Source organism: Accipiter gentilis, chromosome 6 (genome assembly GCF_929443795.1).
Source record: "Accipiter gentilis chromosome 6, bAccGen1.1, whole genome shotgun sequence".
Lineage (NCBI taxonomy): Eukaryota > Metazoa > Chordata > Aves > Accipitriformes > Accipitridae > Astur > Astur gentilis.
In genome coordinates this window covers 37,656,496-37,677,188 of record NC_064885.1, presented here as the reverse complement: position 1 = coordinate 37,677,188, position 20,693 = coordinate 37,656,496, and the positions used below count along the sequence as shown (strand labels likewise).

The window sequence follows — 20,693 nt, the reverse complement described above, 5'->3', positions numbered from 1 at the left end:
AGCTGACGGGACTGTAACCAACATCTGACTTTTTGTATTCTCACCGTTGCCCCGCGCCTGACAAGCCGGCCACGCGCTGCGGGAGCTGTGACCCACTAACCGGTCACGCTTGACGTGTGGGCTGGGAGAGCTGGAGAGAAACACCACCCCACCGTGCCACGCCGCAGGCAGAGAAACCGGCCAGCTCGGTTCTTTACAAGCAAACGTTGACCTGCTTCATCGTGTGGGCCTGCCCCATACCGCGACCCCACGTGCAAGCATGGGATTATCATAGGGACCGATACATGAACGTCTCGCACGTCGAGAATACCCAGAATTTGAGAGACTGCCCACAACGGTCCCGGCATGACAGAATGGAAAACAACCATTGACCACACGGAGAAAAGGCGGCTTAAAGCTTTTGAAAGCACTCTCTGACTTTTATAATCTCTCTACTGAAACTTGAAAGGCAAAGAGAGTCGGCCTCTTCTCGCAGCCTTCAGAGAATTCTAGAAATTATAATCTCAGACTCTTCCAACATCCACAACATACTTGCCAAGAATATCACAGTAAATCTAAGCATTTGCCTTCCTTCTGTAACGGTTGAGGAAAATTTTCCAGGATAGGAAAAAATCTGGCTTCATCCAGCCTTTTTTTTTGACATTTAAAGGACTTTGATATAGCCCGTGAAAGAGAACCTGTGTTTTGGAAGAAGACTGGGAGTTAGTTAGCCTGCTTTGGGCTGCATTGGACCCAGCAAAGTCGGGCCAATACATCTTTGACAATGGAATAAAGTGCTCTGGTGTGAGACACTTCACTCTTCCGCGGTCTGCCTCTCTACTACAAGTTTGCTGTAATGCATCAGCGCTGGCAAGTGACAGATGCCAGACTGAAACAGCTGTAAGGGACGTCTGTAACTTGCCGCGTTCAGTTCGTTTAGCCTCTCGCGGGAGAAGAAATTAAGTAAAATGCAAGGAAGGGAAAACTTCTGTTGTTTCAAAGAGCCACAAGGAAAGGCCAGCCTTTTTGTAGGCTCCGGCCACTTCATCGATATTAATTCGAAGGATTTGGTACTCTGGGAGGAGTGTTAAAAATTCTAACAGTAAACCAGCAATGCTGGAAAAGCACATCAGAGTTTTTACATCATCACGCACTTTTCTCCATGTATACTTTCAAAATGCCGAAGGATATAGTTACAAGTTCTTATACTAACTGATTCAATTCTGTAAATTCTTTACTCTGGTGAAATGTATGGGAATTTCCAAAGGCTAACTGCTGGGGCAAGAGCACTGGCCAGTGAATTTGGCACTGTTGGTATTTTTAAGCAATTCGACCTCACAGAAGCACCACTCTAGAGTTTGGTAAGTTAATGAATTACTGCAGCTGTTTCGCATTACTCGCAGTACAGTTTATTGTTCATACACTTAACCTTGAAGTACTGTTCTTACAGTGACACAGCTTAATTAAGACAGTTAAAATAGTTGAGCTGTTTCCTAGTTTTTTACCGAGTGACTGAGGTTATGTGAATAGTGGGAACAACTACGCACAAAAAACTTTTCAGCTTCTGAAGTGTTCTTTTTAAGTCAGCCATATAGTCCAGCCATACTGAATGGATAGATTTTTATTCTGTAAGAGCATCTTTGTTAAAAAAAAAAAAAAATATTTAAAATTCCACAGCTAGAACATTTGCAGTTAAATTGGCCTCATATCAGAACCCTTCCTGGTCCGCCCCCCCCCATCACTTTTATCAGTGCTCTTTTGGTAGTCACAACTTGATCACTACAGAAATGCAAGCCTAACATCCCAAAACAGAGTTGTGCGCTGAAAAAATCAGTGCAAGCTATTTGTATGGAAGGTACTTGTCCTTAATTTATAAAGCTTATGGTATGACATCAGAAAATAGAAGTAAGTTATCGAACAATTTATGTGACCGGTCACGTAACCTTACTATGTGAAAAGTGAATTGTTTGCAAATATGTGTATATAATGTATAGAATCGTAGAATGGTTTGGGTTGGAAGGGACCTTTAAAGGTCATCTAATCCACCCTCCCCCTGCAATGAGCAGGGACACCTTCAACTAGATCAGGTTGCTCAGAGCCCCGTCCAGCCTGACAATGTACATCTGAACAAATATTTTGCAACAGAACGTTTGTCTTCTAATTGTTTAAAAGTACAGTGTGTCCACCTGCAAAGAGTCGGACATATTGATTTATCTTCTATACCTAAAATTAAAATAAATTCTGTATATAAATGCAGTGTCTCACATATCTTAAACAGCCAGGAAAGAGTGCATAATGATGTAGCATGATACGTTGCACATCTCATGGAGTTAAGCTAAAATCTTGCCCTTCTGAAATCATTAGCCTTATTACTCATATGCACATGGAAGAAAGCTACAGAAACAGACAAGCACTTTGCTAATGTTGCAATTACTTTTTTGTACATTACATGAATTTGATACAAAACTCCTGATTGAGCAGCATTTTCAGAAGACTTGCTTACCTGATTCTCGAGCCGAGGTGTATTGCAGATGTCTACAGAGGAATATTTTTCTTGCACTGAATAGTTTATATTCTCCTACATCTTCCTCATGGGCGTTCCTAGTCCTTTTAGTCACCTTACCCCTTATCCATTACTAAAACATGCTATTAATATTAGGATGTGCTGGTCAGCAAAGCGAGGAGCTGTATCTTCTGCTTCATGAATATCACATATACATTAATGTTCACAGTGCTGCTGCCCACGTAATTCATTCAGATTAGGTAGCTGATGCGAATTCAAGAGAGATGTCTAAGAGGAAAACAAATGTGCTCTTTAAGTTTAACCATAGTGTTTAGAATTTGCTTATCTTGCTCACATTTCTAACTGAGTAGGTATAGTATAGTTTAAAGGGCAACTGAAATTTTCTGTACATGGCAATTACCATTCAACATTAATAGAGGGTGTCAGACTAAAGTTCTAACCAAGGAACTTGCAATCCAGAGGGAATATAAATTCTTCCCTCAAAATATGTCCTGTATTCTTCCATTATGCATTGATGCATTTATACTTGTACAATTTAACGTTTGCTTTTAACAAAATAAAAGATGACATTTGACTGCATAGGGAATTGTAACTGGAAACATAGCTAAATTATGATAACACGTGCCTAAACAGGTGGGTAATATTAAAGTCTTAAGTGTTACTGCTTTCAGTAACACAGTTCTTTGAAAAAACCCTTCAAGCATGTCAGACCAGTTTTTAGAAGCTCTTGTGTTTTATTTTTAGAGTAGCATTTGTTGCTGTATATTTCCTTGCAGGCAGATTGGGGTTTTTGTCCAACAAGACATTCTGCCCTTACTTCCATCCAGCCACGAAGGTTGCTGGGTTATGAAACACTTGTATGGACAGAACTCATCAGAGCGAAGGTTTGGTTCTCTGTGATGTGAAACGGCACTTGCATAGCCACCAGCCTGCGCCTAGTCTTTTACTGCAGCAGCGGGTTGTAGCAGTCCCTTACATTAGGAAAAATTCTGTCTTGGCCTTCCCCTCTGCGTTAATTTGAATGTTCAGATTAGGCCAGAGCTTAAAATAATACAATCTACTAAGGTTTTCACCACAATATTTTAAGTTTCCCAGCTCTATTCTTTTATTTACTCTTCAAAAATGCTGGAATCATATTAGAAAAAAAGATTTATCTGCATGGCAAGCAGAAATCATTACCCAGGCAGATAAGCCTATAAAGTATTAAAATTTATCTTAACACAAAATACAGGGTCTGGTTGTGGCACACTCTGCCTATTTGTCTAACGGACATGTAACAGAGAAATGGTCCAAATGAGCTTAATAAATCTCTTTCTTAAACTCACAAAAGACCACATCCTCACTTCCATAATTCTATTAGAGTCTGCTCCTTTAGAGGAGATAAAAGGAGAGATAACCTCTCCATTCAGAATATAAAATAGCAATTGTTCAGCTGATGATTGGAATATTGCCAGTAGAAGGACTTAATTATGGAACAAAATTAGCTCAATCTGACCTTTTTAGAGAATAATGCAAAAATAAGTTTTTTTGCTAATGTCTTCCTGGAATAACTAAAATAAAGAATAATTTACCTCGCCTTTTTTACAAGAGCAAAAGGTGGTACCATACGATAGCAGCGTTCGTGGTGAGATGACAATCCAAGGATAATAATTAGACAGCATTTGCAGAAAGAGATAATACATTTTAATAGACTGGCTGATACAGTTTAAAAACAGACAAGCTTTCAGACACACAAGCCCTTTTCAGCAAGAGCAGGTTCCCCTCTATGAGTCAAAATTGCTAGCTTAATATCTAGATAGTGTAATGATTGTGGCATAGAAATGCATAGAAATGTACGGTGTCTCTATTAATTACATACTGAAAGCTCCTCTAGGGATGAGGATGAAACATATTGTTGCAATCTCTGTTTTATCTAAGCGATAAACAGGAATAAGTACTTGCACCCACAGACCTGCAGACAGGGTATGATGCTGTGTGTTAAAGCATTTCTCTACGGGTGTTTACTTAGATGAGTTTATCTGTATTCAGGCACTCCTTGCTATTAAAAAAAAAAAAAAAAACAAAAAACAAAACCAACAAAAAAACCCAAACAAACCACAAACTGGAAAGAAAAACCTCATCTGTTTTATCAGTCCTATCTCTGATTTCATGACATTCTGAAGGCTTCTAAGCCATGCTGATACTACTGCATACAAGAAAAAAAGGCATGAACAGGTGGCAATATTAACAGGCTTCTTATGGTTCTGAAAAATGAGATAGAAATGTTTCATGTCATGAAAGTCAACATCAATAATCATCCATCTTGTGTAGATATGGAAGTCAGCCAATGTGGTTCTTGCTGAGGAAGCATGAGATATTTCTTTTGCATCAGAGCTGTTGCTCTGGACACAAGTCATAATTTGTCTAATATAGATGAATGAGGAGGATATTACTAATACTTCCTTTTTTCTCCCCCCCCCCCCCCCTTTTTTTTTTTTTAAAATAAACTGAAAGCTCCCCCTTCTGGCACATTTCCTGAACTGAATGCAAGGTTCCTGATGCCTACTTTTAGCAACAGGAGACATTTCCTCTTTTGCTCTCTTTTTAAGATCCTTTTTGCAGGGATTCTTTTATAATTTCCCAAGGATTTCCCAAGCTTTGGGGCTTGATGTGAACTCATTTAACAGCAGGGGATTGCCCTAAGGCTTTACCTGTAATTTTAATCTGTTGGTTTTCCAGGCAGAGACTTATTTGCTTCCGACTTTGCTGCATATTACACAGAGTATAGAAAACAACTTTTTCAAAAACTTTGAGTGTTAGCATTTGTTTTCCTTCAGGGCAATCACTGTACCTCAGCTATAACCCTACCACCTATTTGCCTGATAAATGCCTTGGAATCACTTTGTGAAATCTACAGGATCTTTTTGAACCAGTGCTGCAGCTCTGCTGAGAGCAGATCCTGTCCAGGCTCAGGGAATCTGCAAGCCAGGGAAAGGGAAAAAAGCAAAGAGAGACTTGTTTAAGGCAGAATTTTGGCAGCTGCTCTCTTCTCATTGCTGCCTGTGTTTCGAGGACCGCCACTGTCCGCCGTTCCTCTAATCCCTTAAATCAGCGCAGTCACTTACGTGCTTAGTATGATGAACTGATTCGTCAGTCGTATACTTACGCAAAGAAAAGGGAACGCTTTCGCAGCATGTGCAGCCACAGGATCCTGTAGTTCCCGTAAATTCCTACATTTTAATTTTGTTACATCCCTCAACTCCAAGCAGGCTGACAAAGGCAGTGAGACTGGTTAGGGAACTTTCATTAGATTTGCTATCATAGATTCAAAGACATCATCTCTCCCTGTCCTTACAAACTATTTATGGGGGACAACATTTTACTGGAGTGTGAAGACAGGAATGCGTGCTTCTGTGCGGGAAGGATTTTACTGGGGCCATCCTTTCACGTAGGCCTGAACACCAGCCCCTCTGGCTACACAGAAGATAACAAAAGAGAGTGAAGCAGAGTAAAACAACATCATATTCATCTCAACTCAGTACTGAGCTGTAGTAGTAAAATGAGAATGAATTAATTACATTTATGACTTTCTTTCTGGGCTTTCCCTGAGTATCGAGGTGCTATTTTCTTCTGGGGTAGTGATGCTACTTTGCTTTTTGATGCAGTTAAGTAGTAAATGTGGCAGGTTTTAGTTGTAGAACAGTGGTTATTTGAAAGTCTAGTATCAGAGCAACAATTTACTATGGCTACAGTGAATGAAGTATGCCCATTAGACTTGGTACATTAGGTCTGGAAGTGGGAGAATTGCTGGCCTGGCACCTTATGCCACTTTCCTGTTCCCTCTCCATGGTAACAAAAATCAGAATTGACCTACACAAAGCAAGCTGCTCGCCCTAAACGGAGCATAGCTCAACTACGGAGGCAGCGAGGCCAATTAGCTTTCAGTGCAGTTTACAGCAAAGAAGGTCTGTGAGTATAAATGTCTACACATACGACAGAATACCAAATGTAAGCTCGCCATTGGAAGTCAAATCAGAATAATAATAAAGTAATGAATGACATGTTCATTATATACATGAATATAGGTACATGCATGCACCTATCTGTATTCTTGTTAAATCCTTACTTTATATATGTGTATGCACACGTGTCTGTTGTCTTAGAAATGTCTCGAAAGCTGCTTTTATTGTCATAATGAAACAGTAGGACTCCTTTGAGAGCCATTTGTCTGAAAAACTACTGTAAACTTCCTTTGAGTAGGCTGTCTGCACTCAAGAGAGTTAAATCAGTAGAACTTTGACGAGACTAGAAGACCCACTAATATCTAATTAATGTGGAAATAATTGTTGTGATGGTTGCATTTCTCTACAAAGCATGTACTGAAAAACAGTTAAACTGTCGATTTAGTGAGCATTAAATGAGTTTGGTATGCAAATGGAGGTGCTGGGCTACTTCATAATGCTGGTATTATTTAAACATTTGTTTATTAAGCTGAGAAAATTGGAAATGTCAACAAATGGGATCCAAAAGCAAAGCAACGTCTTCTACCAATAGAGACTTTCTTCAAAGTTTTTATTGTCCACCTTTTAGAGTCAGTAGGCTCGAATGACAAGAGTAACAGCAATACTGAATATGAGAGTACTGCTGGGAGTAAGGTGTAAAACAGTCGTTCCTGCACCTGACACATTCCACCATTTTTCTTCCAGTATGAGTAAAAGGGAGCAATTCATGTGCTCTCTGGATTACTGCTGAGCTCTTATCTTTTTGATGTTAAGGGGTCATGGGAACAGCTTCAATTCTCTTTATCCATTTAATGCAGATTCAATTAACTCAGGTTAATGACTGTGGGCTGGACCTCAGGGAGCGGAGAGCTGCTCACATTGTTCAACCCACCTGGTCCTGTGACATAAACTGCATTTTTGGGGGAGAAAAGAGGAAAAGAGAGTGTGTTGCTGGGACATAACCAAACACAGTCTACAGAGAAGTGTAACCGTTGCCTCTCCAGCGTGCACAAAGCTCATGGCCGCATCTAAGTACAGAAGTGCAGTACATAGTTGACCAAATCACTTACAAAATGACTGCAGCGTTTCTGTTTGCTAAACCTTTACTCTTAAACTTGGTACAATCACCATGAAGTCTTTGGGAGTAAAACATTGTGACCCGTTAAGACTTAGACGAGTATTTTGCCTGGGATGTATGTTCATCTTCCCCACATTAATATATCATGGCCAAAAGAGTGAATACTAAATAAATTGTTTCAGGAAGAGCGCAAAATTGCAAGTTGTTGTCCAGTGAATATGGAAGATTATGTAGGTGCATAATATTTAATGGCATAGACTTTTGAAATCTGACTTAGAAGATTGCAAGAGTATTATGCAGAAAAGCACTTGCTAACCCTTTCTTTTTTCATTTACCTTCACAGGATTTTTGAGCACTGGGGACCAAGCAGCAAAAGGAAACTATGGCCTCCTTGATCTAATTCAAGCTTTGCGATGGACTAGTGAAAATATTGGGTTCTTTGGTGGTGACCCATTAAGAATAACTGTTTTTGGATCTGGTGCAGGCGGTTCATGCGTCAATCTGTTGACTTTATCCCATTATTCTGAAGGTAACCGTTGGAGCAATTCAACCAAAGGTATTATGCAGGTTGCAAATTTTGACAATTTTGGTGTCTGCATGCCACTGCCATTAGTACTATGTGATGCTCTGTATATTCTCTTTGTTCCTATGAACTGTTGAGTTCAGCTCAATATTAAGCAAACTTTTTAAAGGCTGTACAAGCCACCTTCTCCCTCAGCTCTTCTGTGCATGTTTAAATTTTGGTCACTTTCTTCTTTTTCCTATGGAGCTTTGTAGAAACACTTTATAGCAGACTTCTGAACAGCATTTTCTCGGTGCATCATTTTTGTCTCTTTTCTTTCCTACCTAAGGGTGTCCCTTTTGGAAGAGCAGTCAGTCATGCTCACGGTAGATGAGGTCGTCTATATTCAGACTGTCATGAAAGGCATGTTTAGTTTCTCATGAGGAGCAGAATTTAAAGAAAACTAAAATGACACAGTTTCTCTTTTCAGGCGAACAGCTGAAATGCTTAAAACTATTATTTTCTGTGAAGGAAACACGTATCTAGTTCAGAAATCTTTTGTCTGAAAGTGCATGAACTTCACTTGCTGTCATCTAATGAAAGAATAGTTGAATGTTCTGCATGCATGATCCAAAATTGTCAAAGCATCCAAGTTGCAAATGGATTTTCTTCTATATGTTTTTTCCTATTCCATAACTAACACCTTTTCTCTCTAGTTGAGGCAGACAGCAGGAAATTAAAAACATGCTGTTTGAGGCACCCAATTTTTTTTTTCCTATGAGTTTTGCACCACAGTTCCACACAGTTTCTCTCATTTGCATGGCTGCTGCTTATTGATCACATTACTTTTGTCTCACTGTTTTCACACATTTTTTTCTGTATTGTTTAGTTTTACCAGGGACATCACACTGTGCCCTGTGCATACAATCCTCCACTAATTTATATTGCTGTATCTCCATGGGGGACTAATTGGCCAGTCATCAAAAAATAATTCCACTGACATTAAAAGAGCTGCATTTACCCAAAGTCATATCGCAGAGCCCACTGAGGTCAACGGAAGTGACAGATTCTTTAGATCAGGCCTTTACACTATTTTAAATGAGATAAAAATATAGCTTTTACAAGAAAACTCTAGTGGAAAATAGACTGTGGTTTAAATTTTAGTCTATTTCCACAATTTGATTTTTAGTGTAATCCTTTTTTCCATAACTACCTGCAGTTAAATAGGACATATTTATAAACTGGCCTATAAGAACGAGATGTAAGCATCATCTCATTATGCTGTAATCTGAGGGTCACTCTGCACCCTCTTTTTTCATCAGAACTCGCGAAAATAACTTTTGTCGCAGAGGATTTAGCTTAAGGTTGCGTGAGGAGACCTGGTTTATCTTCCCCTAACTCTTACTTGATCTTAATCTTGATCTTGATGTAACATGACATTAATGCGAAATGCCACATTTACAATATCTGGACAGACATGTGTTGCCTCTTATCAGCAAATTTTACCCTGTCATATTCTAACACATGGCCAGAATTCTGCCAGGAGCAGAATTTGTTTGAGGAAACTGATGCAGTAATTTGCCGACATGGCAGATCAAAGGATTCGGGAAGGGACTGGAGAGGGCTTACGGATGTATACTTAAAATGCAATTGTAAAAGTAAATGTTTGAGGATTTCTTTTATAAGAAAGCAAAAATATGCTTTATTGAAATTTGGATTAAACGGGACAATGTGCCACACCCCCATGTATTTTATGTTTCATTTGGGGATGGTTAGACCTGCCATTAAGAAAAAGTGTTGAAATCAAAATTGGTCAGCTTCAAATAAGAGAAGTTATTTCAAGTTTTCAAACATTTTCAAATATCTTAACATTTTCAAAAAACCCTTTTGTTTCACATTATTAACCAGTCTCTTTCATAAGCTGTAAATTCGGATGCTCTCTGCTTCCTTCATTTCCCTTTGAAAGGATCCCGTGGTAGTTGAGAGGAAGCATTCAGCCTATTTCAAGATGGTGCTGTTCATAGCTGCCCATCTGCAAGTTGGCAGAACAGCACCCATCTTTAGAAGGTGCTCTGAAAATGTAGATGAATATATGCAAATTATTATTATTATTTACTCTGGTGAGACTCTGAATAGGAGTCACAAAGTTATATGGTCCATTGAACATTTAAATCTTTTTTCCATCAGTCTGAAGCCCATAAGCTATAATAATCATACACATTATCAGATAAAAATGTAGTTTTCCATCCTGTGTGGTACCAATTTCTGCCAGGAATTATGTGACAGAATGAAAATAATTTTTCATACTGTTGTTCATTTTTCACCAAATGGTTTCAGAGGAGGAATATTTCCGTAAGCATTCTTCAGCAGAAGGAGGGATGTTTAGTTTCATTTCCTAAGATAACTTTATGGCCAGAGAACGACCACTTTTACTTAACCCAACATTTAATCACTTAGCAAGCCATAGTGTTTATATCAGCATTTTCTTAATACATAGCTTACACTTTCTGTCCTTGTTCAGAGATATGTAATAAAGCAATAAAAATAGATTTACACAATATGCAAAAAAGAAACATTATTAAGTATCATGAAATACATCTTTGTGAAAATTCCATTTTGTCGTTTAGTTACATTTATTACAATGCCTGGATCCTCTGCGGTAATTCCACTGACTTTGAGCTGATTTACACCAGCTCAATATCTGACCTTGTAAACATGCAAATATATTTTTACCTGCTTTATAGCTCAAGTTCTTTCATATTTTTTACTCATATCTTACAAGGAAATAATATCTTGGATATGACTTCTCATAAATTTAAGGAGAGGCTTGAGTTTACGTATTTCAGTCCCTACACCTATCTGATTTTAAGACTTTTGGATTTGGACCTAATACGGTCTAGAATGATTTTAAAATTCCTCAGAAGCTTGTAAAATGTTTCCTGCCAGCAACTGATCCCAACTAACTTCTGAGCATACAGGGTCTGGTACTGCAATAGAGGCTGTAAAGGCATGTCTCTGACTTGATTTAGAGGCTATGGAAATTTTATCAATAGAAATATGTTACTTATCAAAGTAAAAGCCATCTTTTGCATTATTGGAATAAAATTCTGAGGTAAGCTGAGCACCTTCACTCCAGTTCCTTTAGTGGGAGTATCCAGCTATTCATCAAGCATTGGACCAAAGATACATTCTTAGCAAAATTGAGGGAGGCCAGATGTCACTTCCAGTCCCTAAGCAACTCTACCAAAGTCAGTGAATTACCCCAGGTGCCTATCAGCATAACTAAAACCAAATTTTGGCCCATAGATCTTAAATCAGCATAACTTACGTATGCTATAGACCTTTTTGTATCACCCACAGTGAGCTATAGGAGGTAGGCTCCAGTATAAAATATTTGCTAGTAATTAGTGCAGAAGATGTGCTACTGAAATGAACTGGATGCACTTCCATGAAAGTGCAAAAAACCAGAAAGGTAACAATTACCTAAATATAGTCTAGGTTTCCAAGATTAGAGATGAGCATTACTTTGCTCAACGTTCAGACTCAAAATATTTTTCAGAATCCAAACTACCCTCCCCAAAGGGAGCAGGAAAAGGCAAAGCCCCAGCACAAAGGGAGCACAAGAAGTATCGGAACAAGGGTGGAGTTTCGATTGCATTAGAATCAAGAGCAAAAAATTGGATTGATTCATTGACTGCAAGGGAGTGAGGCTTTCATCCACGATATGCTCAAAGATGCTTACAGAAGGGAGAGGAAAATGTCAATTCAAACATATTTTGTTATTTCTATGAGTAGAATTCCTGGTCCAGAGTGCTAGTTAAATCAGCATAAATTCAAATTAATTGCACTGAAGTCTTTGGGATTTGCTACAAGTTTATATGCAGCGCCAGATCATACTCTCTCTCTCCCCTAAATGAATAACTGAACATATGTTTAAATCTCTGAATTGCAAGGCTAAATAGTGTAAAATATATCATTTCCCTTTTTATGTAAGTGTGATCACTATAAACCTTCATGAAAAAGGCTCCTTACAAGAAAGGATCCTGACTCTTAGACACTTATAAATTTAATAGCTGCCTAGTACCTTCTCATCTGTTACTCCAGAATGTAAACTTTTGCTGTGATATACAATTCAAAAGCACTGCACCTCTCAAACCAAGTTTAATCCCAAACAAAACATTAAAAAGCAGTATAGTAGGTTTAGTCGACACAGTTGTATGCACGCATGCTGCTGATGGCTTGAACAATATCCAGAAATTCAGTCCATTTCAGAGACTTGTTGGCTTTTCCTCCAACCTATAAATTGCTTTAACTTTAGGAATTTCTTTCAAGCTAATAGTGTTATCCTACATAAGGTAACACCACTTCTTTTTCTTCTTGAGTTTCTTTTGAAAATCTGTTCCTCAGCTGGACTACATTGAGGTAGAATCATTTGCTTCAATTTCTGCGCATATTGCATTTGTTTTGTATACATTACCTATAGGTACAATGACAGTCAGATCTCACCATCTTGTGTATTAAGTACTATTAAGATTCAAGTATCTCTTCTCTAAAAGTTTTCTATTGTTTCAAAGAACTCCTTTGAATCTTTCAAGTATGTAGCTGTTTCAAGGTCACTTCAGTAGTTTTTAAATATTTCTCCCCACAGGACTTTTTCAAAGAGCAATAGCTCAAAGTGGAACAGCTCTCTCCAGCTGGGCAGTTAGTTTTCAGCCTGCAAAATACGCCAGGATGTTGGCTACAAAAGTTGGTTGCAACATGTCAGACACTGTAGAATTGGTAGAATGTCTACAGAAGAAGCCTTATAGAGAACTTGTCGACCAGGACATTCAACCAGCAAGATACCATATAGCCTTTGGACCAGTAATTGATGGCGATGTGATACCAGATGATCCTCAGATACTGATGGAACAAGGAGAATTCCTCAATTACGACATCATGTTGGGAGTTAACCAAGGGGAAGGGTTAAAATTTGTTGAAAATATCGTGGATAGTGAAGATGGCATATCAGCTAGTGATTTTGACTTTGCCGTTTCTAATTTTGTCGATAACTTATATGGATATCCTGAAGGCAAAGATATATTGAGGGAAACTATTAAATTTATGTACACAGACTGGGCAGATCGACACAACCCTGAGACCAGAAGGAAAACTCTGCTGGCTTTGTTTACTGATCACCAGTGGGTTGCACCAGCTGTGGCTACAGCAGATCTTCACTCAAATTTTGGATCGCCTACATATTTCTATGCCTTCTACCATCATTGCCAGACAGATCAGGTACCTGCATGGGCAGATGCAGCCCATGGAGATGAGGTTCCTTACGTACTAGGAATCCCCATGATTGGTCCTACTGAATTATTTCCTTGTAATTTCTCCAAAAATGATGTCATGCTAAGTGCGGTGGTGATGACTTACTGGACAAACTTTGCAAAAACTGGGTGAGTACCAGATAATGAATAGTCTCGTATACAAACTCAGGATATGATGATGCAGTGCTTTCCCTTGGTTATCTCCCTTGGGAATGCCTCTGTACTTGCAGGATGAATAAGAGATTAAGAATTGGGTTGGACATTTATGTTTATTGTAATGTCCCTCAGCACACTTACAAATTCTAGCAAATAGAGGGAAAAATTATCTTTGCGAACATTCTGCGTGAAGAAATCAAAAAAATACTTTGAAGAAAAAAATAATTGAGGGATCCCCAGGACAGTGCAAACCCAAGCATTTAACATACGTGTATAGTTAAAAATGGTTACACTAGTAACTGACTTTACCCCAGAGACAGAAAATTACATAAATATTGCATCAAATATAATACAGCTTATTTTAATAATGTGTTTGGTTTTTTTAAATTGACACTTCAGACCATAAAATATGTGACTTTATACTTGAAAAGTTTTATCGTTTTCATTAATTCTTCTCTCACTGGTCATTCCAAACACTTTTCTACTTTCGGGCATTGGGCTCTGAGTCACTGTGTGTTATACTGAGAGTTACGCCCTGCCGTGGTCTTTCACCTCTGGAAGGCCACAGATAACTGCATATGTACTGAAATGCTGAGCTTCATGAGTTTTACGTTACTAAAAAAGAAAAGCTAAGCCTGATGTCCTCTCACACTGGTCTCTCAGAGTGCAGTTGTCCGCACTACCGCATTGCTGGCAGCCTGTCCTCAGCAGCAAAAGAGTTCAGTGTGAGAGCTACTGGAGTTTTGGGGAACTAGGGAAGTTGCTGAAGTCTATGTAAAAGAAGGGTTCATTTGCATAATGCTGTTTCTAATCAAGATTATTAAGGCCTCTAATTTTAGGAAATAGCATTCGGCTCTGTCCAAAGGCAGACTTAAACATTAGGTATAAAATCTTAATTATGTTAATTTTATAATTCCTTTTGAAATACTTTGTAACATTGGAGATTATTTTTTTTTAGCGACCCAAATCAACCAGTGCCGCAAGATACAAAATTCATCCACACAAAACCAAACCGTTTTGAAGAAGTAGCATGGACCAGATATTCTCAGAAAGACCAACTGTATCTTCACATTGGATTAAAACCACGAGTTAAAGAACATTATAGGGCCAACAAAGTGAACCTTTGGTTGGAACTGGTACCTCATCTGCACAATCTTAACGACATTTCACAGTATACCTCTACCACAACTAAAGTGCCATCGACTGATAATACTTTCAGACCAACAAGGAAAAATTCTGTTTCTGTTACTTCAGCCTTTCCTACAGCCAAACAAGATGATCCCAAACAACAGCCAAGCCCATTTTCAGTGGATCAAAGGGACTATTCAACAGAATTGAGTGTTACTATTGCAGTTGGTGCATCTTTGCTGTTCCTGAACATTTTGGCCTTTGCAGCATTGTACTACAAAAAAGACAAGCGGAGACATGATGTTCATAGGAGATGTAGCCCACAACGTACTACTACCAATGATCTTACCCATGCACAAGAAGAGGAGATAATGTCCCTCCAAATGAAGCACACTGACTTGGATCATGAATGTGAGTCCATCCATCCACATGAGGTGGTTCTTAGGACCGCCTGTCCCCCAGACTACACGCTAGCTATGAGAAGGTCTCCTGATGATATTCCCTTAATGACACCCAACACCATCACAATGATCCCCAACACTATACCAGGGATTCAACCCCTACACACATTCAATACATTTACCGGAGGACAGAACAATACTCTGCCCCATCCTCATCCCCACCCCCATTCACACTCAACAACCAGGGTATAGCCAGACAAGATGAAACAAACTTTATTTTTTGATGGATTACAGTAGGTGATGTTACTGAAGATTACTTGGCTTTCAACCTACAAGACTCTTACTATTTAAATATGGAGGAATATTATGTGAATATACATATCAAGAACTTTTGGGGTTTTGAAAAAAATGAATTGTACATATATCAAATGAACTTAAGAAACAAACAAACAAAACAAACAAAAGAAAAAACAAAAAAACCCAACTGTTTGCAATTGCTTGAAGCAGTTGTCCTGAATGATACTTTTTCATTCACATTCAAGTGTTAATTTTTTGAAGATTTAAGTTACATAATGGAATTAGGCATGTGCAACACAAACAGGAAAGAACTATGACTGAAAATTTTAAAAACCTATAAATATGCACAAGGGACACACTAATGGAATGTCAGATAAGTTTCACCAATTTTTATTTGGACCTGTTTTCTTGTGTAGACCATATTTACATATTTGAATAAGTACACAAAGCACCAATGCTGTTAAGGCCTTAGAAAGGGGCTCATGCTGAAATCTGCCAGTCAAAGAAGTTTTACAGCCTGGCAGGTACAACATTATCACATAAGTGCTGTCAGTATAAAAGTTGTGGGAATAAAGGAAACTGGATATTTTTAGCACGATGTGCATGATAATTTATATGCTTGGTGGCTGTGCTGCTGATTAAGCCGTAATTAAAATTCTTCTCATCCCATTGGAGTTTTTAATAGAAGCTTTCTCCATCAATTGGCACAACCTAAAGAAGTTTTTTAAAGGGGCAAAAGTAATTACAGTAAAATATTTCATGGTAGCTTCAGAAATAGAAGGAATTGCAACAGTTCTTAAAGGTATTTATGGCATTCTAGGTATACAGTGGTGAACCCTCGCTGATACGAATCCCAGACAAAAAAATCTGTATTATTAATGTTCTTTTTCCTTTCCACCTAAGTAATTTCTAACTTTAACATAACTATAACTTTAATGGAATCTCCTTTGGTGAAGGATTTATAATTTGCTGTGATTTAGTTACAATATATTTAGTTCAAATTGGTAAGGTAAAGTGTGTCCAAAAATTTACTTGCAATGATATTTTGCAATATAAAAATGCCCCAATATTACCACTCTGATTACACCTTTCAGTTTATTGTTTAAACTCATGTTGCATGTTACAAAGTTTACTTACAATACTTTAATATAAAGTTAATTCCCTTTTTGCTATACATTAGCTTTGCCATTTGAATGAATTCTCTAGCCTAGATGGCAACAGTGTAGAAAAAGAGGGTATGTAAGAACGGGGAGAGAGCCAACAACTGGAAATTTTAAAATCAGAATACTACATACGTTTGTGTGATTTGAAATGAATGTTCTAAAAACACAAGAAATTTTTCATTCCCCTGTTGCTTTCCAGTAATTATATACCACGGTCCTTTCAAAATGTTTGTATATGTAATCAGATGTACATTTATATAAAAGAAATAATTGAGATGGACTTAAGAGCACATCCCTGATAAATACTTTCTCTCTTACCTGTACTATATTTCTATTAGACTAAAGTTATGTGATTTTTTTTTACATTTTTTCAAATTACTAGCAATTTTGATAGTTTGTAAGATAATGCGAAGAACTTTCTCTGACAAACTAACTGCAGTAACAGAAACATTTCTTTTCAGTTACTCTTTTTCAAGAATGAAAGCTTATTACACACAAAAATTGTATACTACTTGATGGAAAATTACTTTGTACTTCTTGGCCATATTACTGGTCACTGAGTGAAATAAAGATAATCTGGATAACGAATATTATTCCAATGCTAAGAGACCTGATCTTTGCTCATTAAAGAGCTAAAATGTTTATTGCTGTTTTGTCATTTTTTAATGAAGTAATGGTAACTGTCTCAAATAAAGAGTAATATCTTAAGACCAGTCTGGTTTTTGAAGACATGAACATGCCTTCTACAACTAATACAACTGCATATTTATGGGCCAGTCCCACCTACAACCATTTCTTTACAGAAATACTGGCATTGTGACTGTATGATGTCATAGTATTACATGCGAATCTCCCTTAGTTTTCAGGAATAACTTAAAAATGCAAATACCGACACCCCAAAAAAAAGCCAAGGAACAGGCCTAATTGAAATAAATCTGCAGTATTCTGTGGTGGGAAAAAAAAAATCATCTGGGTTTTATCTGGGTGATCGAACTTTCATAAACGATTGCTAGGAAGTTCAAAGCGTGTTTGCTAGCATCAAGCACAAACGTTAATACTGAAGCTGAAAGCAAAATAAAGTACTGCAATTTCAGTCATTTTATTTAGCTATTAAAAAAAACCAAAAAGAAACCTATGTATTTAATTAGTGTGCGTTACAGTCCCCAGTTTTAAATTAAGCTCTTTTGGTAGAAGCATAAAAAAATAGTCTTCAAAATCCAGGGCGGTCTGTGTGCAATTTCTGCCTGATGTGGTTGTGCTTTTAGACTGTGACCTGCCAATGTAAACCAATAAAAAGAATTGTCTGCCATCTGATAATTATTGTTTAATAGGAAGATTGTATTTTGCTATGTTGATGAAACAAAACAAAAAAATACAAAAATATTGATGGCCATAAAACAAGATATTAATGAAATATGATTTTATGTGCTTTTCTTAACTTTATCAAAACCAAAATAACTTTCTACTATAGTTTATTTGTGGCCATATATCTATATATCTCTATATATACAGTATCTGGTAATTGTTTACTTTTATTAGTTACAAAATAAACGATTTAGGTAAACCAAGCATGACACTACACTTTATTTCTGTCAGCCAACAGTATTTAAAATGTGAAAGATGAAGGCAACAACACAAATTTTATCACTCCCGTTTGAAAAAAAAAAGTCTATTCCTGTGATGCAGATACTGTGAATGATATTTGAGTGGCTACTTTATAATTACATTACAGCAGCTGGCTTTCCAAAAGTAAGATGGTGTCCCACATTTTAACACAACGTTAAGCAAGACCAAGAGATATTTTAAAGGTGAAACAAAATAAAAATATAGGAAATGCTTTTGGAATTTCTTCATTATGCTTCATGGAATATAAGTTTGTTCTTTTTAAAATAATTATCCTTTTGATTTGTTTTCCACGGTAGCCTACAAGAAAGCAAAACTGAGTGTGATATTTAATTTCTTGTATCATCCTTGGACCAGATTTCCAATAAAATTAGGATATCAGTCAGTCTTTGGAAGTTCAGTAAAAATATAAGAAGCCTGCATTTATTGCTTTCACACTTTTGTAAATATGTTTGCAGACCTTTTTAAGAAAATGTAATCTACCATTTTGAGAAAAAAATAACAACGGAATCATTGTCTCGTTTATCTATTAAAATTACAGGCAATATAATGTGCTGTGCTGACATTTCTAGGAGAAATAAAGCAGATAAAACCGCATTTTGCTCAATGGTATCTCAGTTGGTTATACGTGGTATTCTCCACCCACTGAAGACTTGCAAGGCATGGATGAACTACCCGAGCATAATGTTCCATAGGAAAATGTAGTCGTTATTTTCATTGTCTCTACTGAACATGGATTCCTATGTCACAAGACTTTAGTTATTGGATATTTTGCTTATTGAAACACCCTGAAAAACGGATGAATAGACGTCTAACAAATAAACATGTTACAGCTTTAAAGACACCGCTGCACAGAATTTCTGTTGCCAACTTCACTAAGAGATGAAACAGCTGAATTCACAGGAAGCTGTCAAACATCATGGCATTCCTTTGATGTTTGTAAGTTGTTAGTTTTTTCCTGTGGTGTTAGTTTAAAATATTGGCCTTTTTCCCCCCCTTTTTTCTAGTAATGAACTGTTACAGATGATTGCTTTTTAATGTAAGCGAACATTAGATAACTTAATTATTATTGTGAAAATGTGCTCCCAAATAAATTAGATTAATGGGAAATTCCCTGCAGAGATTTTGTTATTTTTCATTCAAAGCTTTTGTCAAAATGTCTGTTGCAGCAGTTCTGCTTTTTTCACTCTGTAAGTTAAGGGACTTTCTCCAAATAACATTAAAAATTTCTTTTTCTATTGAAGTAACAACACTATAAGATTAAGATGTCCTTCTGAGATCTCCAAATAAATATGAACAATTTGAAACATGGCAAACGCGCTTTTACTCTAAACATTCTAATTTGATTTAATTCTGGCACGTCAATACATTTGTATGCAGACTAGAAATTAGCAGCATTTGATAAGGCATCCAAGAGAACTACGCAGCAGAATCAATGAGTTAACCACCAGCCATGCACAAAGTCCCTTTTCTCTTAGGTTCTGTTAATGCTATTGTATAATTGATTTCTTATTTACAGATTCAGTAAAAACTTAACTTTGTGAAATGGGAAATGGTTAGAACAAACTAAAGAACTTTATCCGGTGGAAAATATTTAGAAAAAAATGTTGAGAATCACCTAGGAAGTGAAGATTTTTATGTGCAACCTGGCTTCATTCCTTTTTGTTGATGTTACAATTCTCAGTAATTTGTACACATGGGAAACTATCATTTCTGTAATAAGCTTTAGTTTCTAAAAGGAATTTAAGTATTGTATGTAAATTGTGGATTAAAGCCTATTCTGAGTTTGGTTTCCCTTGCTATTGGGATCAATGAAAAACCTCATAGAAGTGCAATGAATTTGTACAAGTAATTTTCATACAGTATCTTGAAATGTTTGGGTTTTTTTTTTTCATTTGAAGATCAAAGTGCTATCACAGCAGTAAAAGCCGTTGTAAGTATTTGTTTCTCAGAGAAAATGCCTTCTTGTATATATATGCATCTTTCTCTCCACGTGCACTACTCCAGCCAATAGAGGAGATTTCAAAAACCTTGAATAAACAGGGAATTTTACCTTTTTGCACCATGCAGAATCAATTCAAAGGTAAATGCAGGTGCTCAGTGTGGAGGTAACACCGATACCTCATTCTGCATTCTTTACTGTTATTGACCAGATGCTCAGCTGATGACATTTTTTTTTAGCACCAGCTGAATTAGTATTTATCATAGGACCATTGAAATCAATGAAGCCCTGACAATTTACACCAGCTATCGATCTGCTTCCGAACCTTTAATGTTCATCATGGCTCATCTCACCGTCCAATTTTGCACATCTTCTCACGCACATGAACACCCACTCACAGAAATTATTACAAGTACAACTACCTGATTTATGAGCACTACCAGGCACTAAAATATGCTTTAAAATATGCTTATAGTTATTTGTATCTAAGTCCAAAACTCAGAAAAAAGAGCCTTCTACATAAAAAAAAAAATCACTGGAAATTACGCTGATGCAAAGAAAAGGGTTGTACCACAGTTTGCAGCCTTAATATGCTATAGTAAGTTTTATGT

The 20,693-nt window shown here is 37.2% G+C and overlaps 1 protein-coding gene across 5 annotated transcripts in view; it reads left to right on the top strand.

Annotated features, from left to right (window-relative positions):
- NLGN1 (neuroligin 1) overlaps positions 1-17,994 on the top strand; it is a 330,417-nt gene extending 312,423 nt beyond the window's left edge. For 3 of the 5 annotated variants that reach the window (XM_049801795.1, XM_049801793.1, XM_049801796.1), the window contains 3 exons: positions 7,905-8,090; positions 12,712-13,501; positions 14,487-17,994. In XM_049801795.1, coding sequence (XP_049657752.1) covers positions 7,905-8,090; positions 12,712-13,501; positions 14,487-15,309 — 1,799 coding nt within the window. In that variant the 3' untranslated portion in view covers positions 15,310-17,994. Of the gene's footprint in view, positions 1-7,904; positions 8,118-12,711; positions 13,502-14,486 lie in introns of all 5 variants that reach the window. The other 2 variants (XM_049801794.1, XM_049801792.1) reach the window with 1 other exon arrangement.
- Positions 17,995-20,693: the final 2,699 nt, after the last annotated feature.